Here is a 12734-nt window from a genome sequence, read left to right on the forward strand (position 1 = left end):
AAAAAAAAAAAAAAAAAAAAAAAAAAATTATTTATTTTAATTCTTTTGAATTAAGAAAATGAAAATAAACATTTTGGGGACAATTATGAAATTTTGAAAATGGACTAGATGAATTCAGAGACTGATTGCTCAATTTGTTAGGTACGATAATGGTATTGTGGTTATGTAGAAGAAAGTTTTATTTTTTAGAGATGCATACTGAAATATTTAGGAGTGAACTGTCATGATGTCTCTCATTTCCTTTGAAGTGTTGATTGATAGGTTGATAGGCAGATGGATGGCTGGAGGAAGCAAGTAGGCACAGTAGTCATAGTTGTTGAATGTAGGTAGTGGGAATACCGGTGTTCACTTTACTATTCTTTCTGCTTCTCTGAATCTTTGTAATTTCTTATAATAAAGTGTTTAAAAGCTTCCCACTCTACTTCTCAGCTTTGGGTTTCTATTCCAGGTGCAGTACGTGATTCAAGGGTATCACAAAAGAAGAGAGTATATTGCTGCTTTCCTCAGTCACTTTGGCACGTAAGTTCTGCCCTGTTTGAACGATATACCAGTGATGCCCTCGCTTTCTGATGACCTCAACATGGGGCTTGATTGAGAAAATAGCAATTACTTCTTACACATGATGCTTTTTTTTTTTTTTTGAGACAGCGTCTCGCTCTGTCACCCAGGCTGGAATGTAATGATACGATCTTGGCTCACTGCAACCTTCACTTACCGAGTTCAAGCGATTCTCCTGCCTCAGTCTCCTGAGTAGCTGGGATTATAGGCATGGGCCACCACACTGGCTAATTTTTGTATTTTTAGTAGAGATGGGGTTTCACCATGTTGTCCAGACTGGTCTCAAATTCCTGACCTCATGATCCGCCTACCTCAGCCTCCCAAAGTGCTGGGATTACAGGTGTGAGCCACCACACCCGGCCTCACATGATACCTTTTTAATGCTACTTTGATCCTTTTTGGTATGCTGTTTATACCAAAGCTCCCAGGATCCCTTTTTTTTCCCCCTTCGGTATTCTTTGGCAAATAGTAGAATCAAATATCTTCCCTAGAGCAGCAGCCTGGACAGCCCTGAGCACAACAGTAGTAATGGTGGTGACAGTCACTTGTTGTAGAACTCTCTACAATTGGCATAGCACTTTTTACCTCCGTGCCCTCACAGTAGCCATGGGGTGAACCAGGCAGGCATCACTGACACATTTAGTGAAAGAAGCTCTGAAATTGTGGTAAGTTCAGTAACCCAGTGGAAGTCACACCCCTAGAAGAAGTGGAGCCAGGGCAGGAACCCCATTTCCCCAGGACTCAGGCCTCCTGATAGGACTCCACTGCCAACAGTGCCACACAGATCTGGGGAGGAAATCCAGCATTCGATGCAAAAGCTGTGGCTCGCACTCGAGGTTAGGAGTTGAAAGCAAGCACTGAGAGAGGAGAAGGAAGCCTGTGATACCATGGGCGCCTCTGGCTGCTCCATCCCTGTGCCTTTGCCCTTTCCTTCTGGCTGCCTGTGGCCATGCTGCCCTGCAGCCCTGTTTCCTTAAGTCAGTCAGAGGCCCGATCAAGCTTCTCCTTGGGCTTTGCTCAGTGGGACAGGGAATGCGTTTTCCTCACGATCTTTAGAAGGTGGAACATTCTACCCGTTGTGGGGAACTAGGCACTAAGGGTTTTAGAGGTCTGATGATAGCCCACCTTATTCCACAGAAGGCTTATAAATATATAAATATATCTAGTAATATGAAATTAAAATTTTAAATAAGGAAATTAGGATAAAAGGAAATTAGGAATAGGGAAGAGAAGATGAAACCAAGAAAATGATTTGTCACCCTGTGGGATATAAGAAAATTTCTGACTCCTCAAACCAATTTTAAGACATTTTCTCATTCCCATAATGGAATTTTCATTTCTCCAAAATAGAAGTGTCAATAACCAAACAGTATGACTGTCTCTCACATGAGTCCTTAATACTTAAGATTTTTTTCAGCTTTGTTTGTGAACATTTTGAGAAAGTACTTTTGATACAAATAGTGGTTAATAAATAATACCATTGATCTTCTTATTTTTAAGTAAGATTGTCTTTAGTATATATAATTGGACATGAAGAAGCTAGCACAGTGGCCTCCAAAATGGAGTACACACACCGCAAAAGTTGCACAGCTCACTCTATTGGAGTACAAGAAAAATAGGAAAACTACATTTACATTTGCTTTCAAATCTCACTTTTTAAATATACTTTTTTCTGTATGTTTTATTATGCATGTAGTACAGTAATATGCTAAAATGGATTACATACTTGTCTTTGCCTATGGGATGCAGGATCTGAAAAGTATTGATATCAGCACTATAACATTATTGGGCTAATTATAAATTCATAGAGAGGCCAGGCACAGTGGCTTACGCCTGTAATCCCAGCACTTTGGGAGGCCAAGGTGGGCGGATCACCTGAGGTCAGGAGTTCGAGACTAGCCTGGCCAACATGGCAAAACCCTGTCTCTACTAAAAAATAGAAAACTTAGGCTGGGCGCGGTGGCTCACGCTTCTAATCCCAGCACTTTGGGAGGCCAAGGTGAGTGGATCATGAGGTCAGGAGTTTGAGACCAGCCTGGCCAACACAGTGAAACCCCATCTCTACTGAAAATACAAAAATGAGCTGGGCGTGGTGGCGGGCGCCTGTAATCCCAGCTACTTGGGAGGCTGAGGCAGGAGAATCACTTGAACCCGGGAGATGGAGGTTGCAGTAAGCCGAGATCATGCCACCGCACTCCAGCCTGGGCAACAGAGCTAGACTCCGTCTCAAAAAAATTAAAAAATTAAAAAAAAATTAACTAGGCATAGTGGCAGGTGCCTGTAATCCCAGCTATTCGGGAGGCTAAGGCAGGAGAATTACCTGAACCTGGCAGGTGGAGGTTGCAGTGAGCCAAGATTGCAGCACTGCACTCCAGCCTGGGCAATAGGTTGAGACTCTGTCTCAAAAATAAATAAATAAATAAATAAATAATAAATAAATAAATTCATAAAAATATAAACTAAAGAATTATCAACTTAAGATCGGAATGATATACCAACCATTTTTTAGCAGATCACTTACCCTTCAGTATCTTAGTTCTTTTACCTTTACAAGGAGTGTGACTGTTCCTTCCAACTTAAACTGGGAAGGCATCAATATCAGTGATCTGATTGGCCTGGTTTGGTCAGGGATATCGCATCTCTAAGGACATCAGAGTCCTCCTTGTATGGATGAGAAAGAAAATTATATCTGTCCTTAGTGTGGTTAGTATTGTCCCATTATGGCGACATCCTCCAGGTGCTCAGCTCTTAAGGGAAATGGATGAGATGAGCCTACAGAATTGCACCTGGCCCCTTTAGAGGTCAGGGGATGTTCTCTTTTGACACATGAAATATGTGTCTCCCTTCTTGAATCCAGCATTCACCCATCTAATGTTGCTATTTTGCCTCGAGCCCAGTGGGGAGGACAGGGGAACACAGTGAAAGGGGACACAGTTGTCTGGTGTGATTACCCTAACCCAACTCAAGAAGAAAAGTAATATATAATACTAAATTTACTAATACTGTCATTGCATATTACTGTGTAGTGCCCAGTGAAAGTCAGACTTAACAATCACTGCACAGGTAGTATGCTGACATTTGGCATTATAGTGTCATTGCTGACTTGATTTCTTAATATGTCCTTCTACTCATAATTAATGTAATAACTAACATGTGTGTAGTATTTTATGATTTATCTTATTTGTTTTTCACAACCCTGTAATGAATTTTGCAAATATTTTTATGCTTGTTTTGCAGGTAAGGAAACTAAGGCTGCAAAGGTTAAGTGATTTGCCTGAGGTCATAGTAGATAGTCAGTGGCAAAGCTGTGATTTAAACCTAGATACTGTCATTCCAAACCCCAGACCCTTCCTGCTTTAATCCTCACTTGCCTTAAACCCGTCTCAGAGTCAATAGCCCTGACTTCACGAATATATTCTTTACTTGGTTTTATTGCTTTTATACCTTATTTTTATGAGGGTTTTTTTTTGTTTGTGTGTGTATGTTTGTATTACTTAGAGGTGTCGTGGAATATGATGCAGAAGGCTTTACAAAACTCACTCTGCTGCTGATGTGGAAAGATTTTTGTTTTCTTGTACACAGTGAGTATCCTTTTGCTGTCAGCATGTCAGCATCCATTTTTAAATGTCGGAAACCACATGTAATCATCAGTACTAGAACCTTGTGTGTCCTGTCTCAGTTCCTTTTACTGTAGCATATATATATTTATTGTGGGATATTAAAGAGAAAACATCTCCAGACCAGTGGTTCTCAACCCCTGGAGTGATGCTGCACCTCAGGGGATGTTTGGCAATGCCTGGAGACATTTTTGATTGTTATGACTGAGGGGGTGGGGATTTGTTACTGGCATCTAATGGGTAGAGGTCAGCGATGCAGCTAAACATTCTACAATGCACAGGACAGCCCCTCAAAAAAAAAAAAAAAAAAAAAAAAATTATTGAACGCAAAATGTCAGTATTGCCAAGCTAGAGAAACCCTACCCTAAACAGATTTCTGTTTCACATTGTGTTTTCAGTATCAGGCCTCAAGACTTTTGGGATTATTAGAAACATACCTGCTGTGACCATTTGGTTATCATCCTTATTCAATGAAAAGTCTGCAACTTTGATAAAATGTAATACATAACTTAAAGATGGGGCAATGTTTTCATGTATCCCAAACATCATTTCTTCATGTTCTTCTGCATAGTAGGCATACTTAATGGTTGTTGTCACATATTAATCCATCAATCCGTAAGCATCGACCCAGCTTTCTCTTGATAGATAATTTAGAGTCTTTGTTTCCTAATTATGTGAGAACCAGTGACCCATGGAGTCAGGTTCAAGTTGCAAGTCAACTGAGACCTTCATTCTGTAGTAATTTGGTACGTACAATGTTCAGTCTTCAGGCCAAGGCAAAGGAGCCAGCTTTCCCAGCTCGAGTTAGAGAAAAGCAGTGGGTTTGAATTGACTTCACTCAAACCCATGGCTTTTAGAACTGACCCTATGCCTCAATAAACTACTGCAGGAGGGATAACTTCAGCTGTATTTAGCCAAAGGCATCAGACAGTATAAAGATACAGACTTCAAGGGATTTTTCTTCTGCAGCAGATTTACCTTCTTCCTTGTGATTTGCTTTGGTTAAAATAGTTCTTCAGTTCATTTTTCCACCTGACTGCGCACCAATAGATAGTAAGGGAAGAAACCAATAAAACATCCATAGTGGCAGGAAGAAGAAGACTTCTAAGTAAAACCTTATCTTGGTAAAATTCACATGGAGATCATTGAGCGCAGGCCACAGTTTTAAGGAGATGGGCCCCTCTGCCTTTAGGTGTTGCCCAACAACCACCACTTTTCAAGCTGTCATGCACCTTGTCACCACCATAACCTACAGTGTGGGGCCAGGTCAGGAGGAAGCCCACAATCAAGGCCTCCTGGCAGTCTCCTCTTTGCTCACTGTCTTCGATGGCCCTGCTAATCTGAGCCAAACACTGGTACTGCAGCCACCACTTTTGATTCTGACCTTATATATCCGTGCTTTGGTTTGGCATTCTGAGGCTTCATTCCTTTGTGAAATCTCACTTCCTATTTGCTGTATTCACTTTACCTTACCACTTTGGTCCCAGTGATTCTTTCTCTAACCTGATGACCCAGCGGCAGATCTTGATTGCTTCCTTAATTTATTAATATCTCTTGTGACTTGGGAAAGTTGTCTGGTGTGATTATCCTAACCCAGCTCAAGAGGGACCTGGGCCTTACCGCAAATGATGGTGGTGACGGTCTCATGCCTCCTGAGTGGCTGTGGACAACTCCATCACAGCAGGACAATTGCAAACACTAAGATGAATGCTTCAATCAGTTCCTTCATCTCAAAGTGACATAGTAGCCCAAGTCTTTTTCCTGAATCTTTGGTCTCCTAGCTGTGGTTGTACTTTCTGTTCATGTCAGATCATATCAGAATAAGGGGGAAAATATATTTCATGGCATTGCTCAGTTATAACCTATGTTTTCCACATGCAGCTCAAAGATGACTATTCTGGTGGTTGCTAGCAAGAAGAAATTGTCACTTGCAATGATGGTCAGGGATAAAAGAACATTCACCTCTCAGCTCCTGCCAACTCTTTTGTCAGTACATTCAGTATTGTAGCTATTGCTGTTGCTTTTGAAGGTCTATTCCCCACAGAATATTTTCTCCTTGGTACCATGTGTTCAGTATTTCTTACAGCTCCTTCTCCGCCTTTCTATCTTAGCTTTTCCAAATCAGACATGCAGAATTGAGTCCCAAAGTCATCTTTTCATTTCATTTTGAATTACCTTCTTCAGAAACATAGAACCCCCAGGCACTCATTAGAACAGCTACCCAGAACCTTGGGAGTTGTTTAATTGACTTTTTCCAAAGTGTTTCCTGGGGCTCTTATTCCTGTTCTCCCCCTGCTGTTTGGTCCCTGTCTCCTAGCATCACTGCCACACTCTTGGCTCTTCTGGCAGATAAGACCCTGCCTGTGAATCAAGGAACTTTGATGCTGTTTCCTGCTCCATCACTCACTTGCAGCCTGTCTTTAAATAAATTATTTTCACCCATTTCCTTTTTTCTTATCTAAAATATAGGACTTGCTACCTCAGAGTGAAGCTTGGTTAGATAATGTGTTTTACTTAGTCATGCAGTTAAACATCTGACACTTACCTTCCTTTGGAAGCATCTGCTGGCTTGGTTACAATGCCCAAGGGACCACTTGTTCCTTTTTTTCCTTTCCATGAAGTTGGGGAGGGGAATATGAGGTGGCAGAGACTTAACAAAGAACATTGCAGTGAATTATTCTGAGATCTCAAGAGGTGAAAAGGAGGAAGGAAGTGCCTGGAAATAGAGCCATTCCCCTGTGGCTGCCTCTACTGCTTCATGGAGGTTGAAGACCCAGCAGGACATGAAATATCACCTCTGTTCTCCCCTTCCTCCCTATTCTCCCCGGGCCCAGGAAGATTGCTGTTGATAGGACAGCTCCTGGCAATAATTATGTGCATTTTGGATGCTAGAGGAAAGAGGCACTTCTCTTGAGACAGACAACTCTGACCTCAGACTTTGCCAGAGTTTGAAAAAGCAGATTGCCTTAAGGAAAAGCATTGCACAGATTCTGGGATCTCTCAGGAGGTACAGCAACATCCTAGCATTCTGGCAGTTCCAGGAGTGGGGACTGTGGCCATGACTGTGTCCACGGAGCATTTCCATCCACTTATTCCTTCCTTACGTCATTCATTTTCAGCATGTCTCAAATCTTGGAACTGTAGCAGGATCAGAAACTTGCTCCCATCCAGAAACTATTTTTAGGAAACTTTCCTGGCCATCATCTAAGAATTTTTCATAGCAGTTATATAGGCAATTCCATATTTGCCAAATTATGCTTACCTCGGGAGGTAGATGTTACCTTTAAGGTAGTTGCTTTTGTTTATTTTCTTTTTTTCTTTGAGACGGAGTTTTGCTCTTGGTGCCCAGGCTGGAGTGGAATGGCAGGATCTGGGCTCACTGCAACCTCCGTCTCCCGGGTTCAAGCGATTCTCCTGCCTCAGCCTCCCGAGTAGCTGTGATTACGGGCATGCGCCACCAAGCCTGGCTAATTTTGTAATTTTAGTAGAGACGGGGTTTCTCCATGTTGGCCAGGATGGTCTCAAACTCCTGACCTCAGATGATCCACCTGCCTCGGCCTCCCAAAGTGCTGGGATTACAGGCGTGAGCCACCGCACCTGATGCGCTAGTAGCTTTTCAGAATGCAGCATAGGAAGAGAACCAGATAGCAAGGTGAAGTAACAGAACAAGAAAAATGCTCTGGGGAAAAACTACATGCTTTTTTTCGTGGGTCCCAGTCAGCTGCACTGTAAGTAGACACACGAGGAGGCAGCTGTCTGTGGGAGCAGAGTTGCTGCTTGGAAGGGGAGACAATTGAGTGTTGAGATTTGTGACTGTATGACAAGCTGTCTTTTTACATTACCTATACATCTTTGGTAAATGACCCTTTGAGTCATTCAGCCTGGACTGTAGGCCTTGTCTCCCTGGTAAAATTCCTGTTAGACCAAATTTGACCACTTTTTTCTCTTGTTTTCCTCTACCTCCAACTTAACTGAGTTCTGAGTTTACTAAGAACCTACTGCATGCTCAGTACTATGCAAGGTATTAGGGGATATAAGTACATAACTCAGAGTTGACCTTAAGATACTTACAGTAACATAACACAGAAATTGGAAAACTACAGCCTGCGGGCCAAATCCCATGTCAGCCTGTTTTTATAGGGCCCTTGAGCTAAGGATAGCTTTTTTTTTTAAACAGCGTCTCACTCTGTCACCCAGGCTGGAGTGCAGTAGTGTGATCTTGGCTCACTGCAGCCTCTGCCACCTGAGTTCAAGCGATTCTTCTGCCTCAGCCTCCCAAGTAGCTGGGACTACAGGCATGCGCCACCAAGCCTGGCTAATTTTTGTATTTTTAGTAGAGATGGAGTTTCACCATGTTACCCAGGCTGATCTTGAACTCCTGGCCTCGAGCAGTCCACCCACCTAGGCCTCCCAAAGTGCTGGGATTATAGGCGTGCGCTACCGCGCCCTGCCCTAAGGGTAGCTTTTACATTTTAAAGGGATTGTTAGAAAACACAAGCAGAAGAATATGCAGCAGAGACAGTGTATGGTTTGCAAGGCCTAAAATATTTGACCCTTCACAGAAGTTTGCCAACTTCTTGTCTAGTTGATGAGAAAAAAGATTAGATCAAGGTGAAGTACAATGGTAGGCATTTTTAAAACAAATATTTTATGACTTGTCTACTTTATGCAAGACACAGTTATATGAGAGCCTCATGTGTTACATGTCTCGCTCTGGAGGTCTTTTTTCTCCCTCTCTGGAGCACAGTGGTGCAGTCATGGCTCACTGTAGCCTCAGCTTCCTGTGCTCAGGTGATCCTCCCACCTCGGCCTCCCAAGTAGCTGGAACTATACATATGCGCCACCATACCCAGCTAATTTTATGTAGGGATGAGGTTTTGCTGTTTCTCAGGCTGGTCTCAAACATCTGGGGCTCAAGGGATCCACCTGCCTCAGCCTCCCAAAGTGATGGGATTACAGGCATGAGCCACCACACCCAGCATCTTTTCTTTGTTAATGAAGTCTAATGAGAGAAACAGACAATAAAGATGTAAACTTAACAAATATATAAATTCAGACAGTGACAAATAGCATGATGGAACAAAGTAAAAGGCTATGAATAGAGAATAAGAAGGAGTTGCTGTGACGATGGTAGGGAAGACCTCCTGTAGAAGGTGACATTTCAGCTGAGACCTTAGCAGTGATTCAGACAGCCAAGGAAGGCGATTCCAGGGAAAGGAGGCCCTGTGCAAAAGCCCTGAGCCCTGAGGCAGTGAAGAGCTCTGCTTAAGCAGGCCTGGCTGGAACACAGTGAGTAAGGGGAAGGGCATTTGTTGACTTTTTTTTTTAGCTACCTAATGTTAAGTTACTGTCTTAGTGATTTATTCTAGAGATTACAATATGCATCTTTAACATAATTGCCTTAAGATGAATAATGCCTTCATTCTGATAAAATACAACAGCATTGCTCCTTTTCCTCCTGCTTATTTGTTCTATTAATTGTCATATATATTACATCTGTATACGTTATAATATAAACACAATAATATAGCTTTTTCTGTCATTGCTATAAACAATCTTTTTTTTTTCTTTTTTTTCTTTTCTGAGACGGGGTCTTGCTCTGTCACCCAGGCTGGAGTGCAGTGGCGCGATGGCGCGATCTCAGCTCACAGCAACCTCCACCTCCCGCATTCACCTCCTGCCTCAGCCTCCCGAGAAGCTAGGATTACAGGCATGTGCCACCACTCCCGGCTAAGTTTTTGTATTTTTAGTAGAGACAGGGTGTTGCCGTGTTAGCCAGGATGGTCTCGATCTCCTGACCTCGTGATCTACCTACTATGGTCTTCCAAAGTGCTGGGATTACAGGCGTGAGCCACCACGCCCAGCCACAGTCTTATATTTTTAAAAGAGAAAAAAAGTTTTCTTTGGATTTTGCCCTGCGCATTATTTCCAGTGTATCTTTGCAAGGCTTTGATTACTGTATTCCTCCATTTCATAGCTGTTATAATGGATTGGGGCCGGGGTGGCAGTGTTGATTCAATCTAGTGAATGATAAGGGTTCTTACTCTGATTTTTTTCTTTATTTTAAATGACTAATGTTCACACAGATGTCTTCGTATTATTCTTTCTGTATTTGTCTTTATCTATTTGTTCATTTGTTCATTCATTGGTTTTAAGTTGACATTAAGTATGGAAAACAGTTACTTTGTTTTTCAGAGAACACAGTTTCTGGTAAGACTTTTTTTTTTTTTTAAGCCAGAGGAAATCAACAACTTCAGACTAATTCTGGTAGTCATTTAAATAATTATTTCCTTATAGGCCTGTAATCAAGGCCAATAAATTAGAAATCAGGACAGCTTTTGAAATTTTAAGTAAAAATGAGAAGCTTCTGTTTATTGCTACAAATGCTTCTGCCAAGCTCTGATTTTGTGAGGCTCTCCAATTCCCAGTATAACCAAGGAAATTATTTGCATTGCTGTCGCACTGTCACCTCACCACTAAAACACAAAGCTGTCGTAGTAGCAGCCACTGAGTTCCTGAGCAAAGCAAGGTAGACTTTCATCTCCCCGCTACAGTGTTTTGTTGTAGAATATTTAGCACGCAGCAAACAAGATGGCTACTACATAAATCGGTAAAACCAAAACTGTGATGTTGCTCAAAACTTGCTTACTTTTTTGGATACAGATCGCATCTTTATATAAAGGAATATATTTGAAGAGCAAATCAGAATCAGTAAAATAATTAAAATTAAAAACCACAATGCTATGTGTTAGAATTTGTTTCAAGTCAAGTCTATAAAAAGTGTAATATTATTTTAGAATTACCATGCTTACCTCATATCAGACATAAAGATTCTTAGTTTAATTTATCATTTCTAGTATTAATAACTATCAGGCCAGGTGCAGTGACTCACACCTGTAATCCCAGCACTTTGGAAGGCCAAGACGAGTAGATCACCTGAGGTCAGGAGTTCGAGATCAGCCTGGGCAACATGGTGAAACCTTGTCTCTACTAAAAATACAAAAATTAGCCAAGCGTGGTGGCACCTTAATCTCAGCTTCTTGGGAGGCTGAGATAGGAGAATCGCTTGAACCCAGGAGGCGGAGGTTGCAGTGAGCCGAGAACGTAAACCATTGCTCTCCACCCTGGGCAAGAGGAGTAAAACTCCATCTCAAAAAAAAAAAAGAAAAAAAAAACTATCAAAACAACAGGAACTAAAATTAATTATCAACAAAATATCAAACCAGTCAGTTCTCTAATATTGTTCTAAATGATAAAAGCATATGGAAAAAGATAAAAGAAAATTTACTAAATGTCTTTTTGCTTTAATTATAAGAACTATTGAGTCCTTTAGATACCTTTACATTTTGGTTAATTTTTATACTGAGACTTCCTTGAAAATGGTTAGCTCTACTAGGCAAAGTGGTTTTCATCTTGATTATACACGGAAGCACCCCCTTCACCCGGTTTACAATTCAGAGAGTTCCAGTCCTTCAGCAACCACTGTCACTATTTTGACTCAAATTGAAACTTCTGTTTCATCTTTAGAGTTTACTTCCAGAAAGCCTGTTTTGTAATTTCTGACACTAGTTTGATAATTTACTGGATTAATCTTCACTGGGAATATTGTCTTCATTATAATACCTTAAAATTACATGACCCCTTTTAATGACCTTAAAGGATTTCTCTGAAGGAAGAAGGTTGTAAATCACTCGCACAATCATGCAATGAATTTTTCCCCTGTACTCTCTTGTATACGTTGTATGAGTCTTTTCAGTTGTAATTATTGGATTAAGTAATTGCTAAAGCAAGTGTGTCTGACAAAGAAAGGTCTGGAAAAATTAGCAATTTTGACTTCTCAGTGATTTTTGACATGCTTTCAAATTAACAACTGTAACTCAAGAAGTCATCTTACCCAGTGAAAGAAAGGAAGCTGTTTACAGAGTAGCTCTTATGTTATTGATCTAGTTCAGTGTAACCTTTTCTTAGAATTAATATTAAAGTACTGTTGACATTGTTGAAGCATGGGCATTATTATATTTTGGTGCAGAGCTTCTGCTGTAGTTGAAAATAATAGTCATAACAGTTCATAGGTATGGAGTGAAGGCTGGGTGCGGTGGCTCATGCCCATAATCCTGGCACTTTGGGTGGCCAAGGCAGATGGATCACCTGAGGTCGGGAGTTCAAGACTTGGCCGACATGGTGAAACCCTGTCTCTACTAAAAAAAAAAAAAAAAAAAAAAACATACCCAGGGGTGGGGGGGTGTGCCTGTAATCCCAGCTACTTGGGAGATTGAGGCATGAGAATCGCTTGAACCCAGGAAGTGGAGGCTGCAGTGAGCCGAGATGGTACTACTGCACTCCAGCCAGGGTGACAGAGCAAGACTTTGTCTAAAAAAAAAAAAAAAAAAATGTGTGGAGTGTATACCATGCTCTAGACACTGTTCTCAGTACTTTGCATATGTTATGTTCTTTAATCTGCAGAACATCTTTCTGAGGTTAATTGCCAGAATAACCCATTTTACAAATAACAAAACTGGCACAGCAAGATTAAATGACAGAGCTAGTGTTTAAATCCAG

At 41.3% G+C, this 12734-nt stretch overlaps 1 protein-coding gene across 5 annotated transcripts in view; it reads left to right on the forward strand.

Annotated features, from left to right (window-relative positions):
• BABAM2 (BRISC and BRCA1 A complex member 2) overlaps nucleotides 1-12734 on the forward strand; it is a 460475-nt gene that overhangs the window by 363509 nt on the left and 84232 nt on the right. For 4 of the 5 annotated variants that reach the window (XM_017876999.1, XM_017876997.1, XM_017876998.1 and 1 more), the window contains exons 9-10: nucleotides 449-519; nucleotides 4057-4139. In XM_017876999.1, coding sequence (XP_017732488.1) covers nucleotides 449-519; nucleotides 4057-4139 — 154 coding nt within the window. The remainder of the gene's footprint in view (nucleotides 1-448; nucleotides 520-4056; nucleotides 4140-12734) is intronic. The other variant, XR_001886531.1, reaches the window with a different exon arrangement.

The sequence above is a fragment of the Rhinopithecus bieti genome, unplaced genomic scaffold (assembly GCF_001698545.2).
Source record: "Rhinopithecus bieti isolate Rb0 unplaced genomic scaffold, ASM169854v2 scaffold_7681, whole genome shotgun sequence".
NCBI lineage: Eukaryota > Metazoa > Chordata > Mammalia > Primates > Cercopithecidae > Rhinopithecus > Rhinopithecus bieti.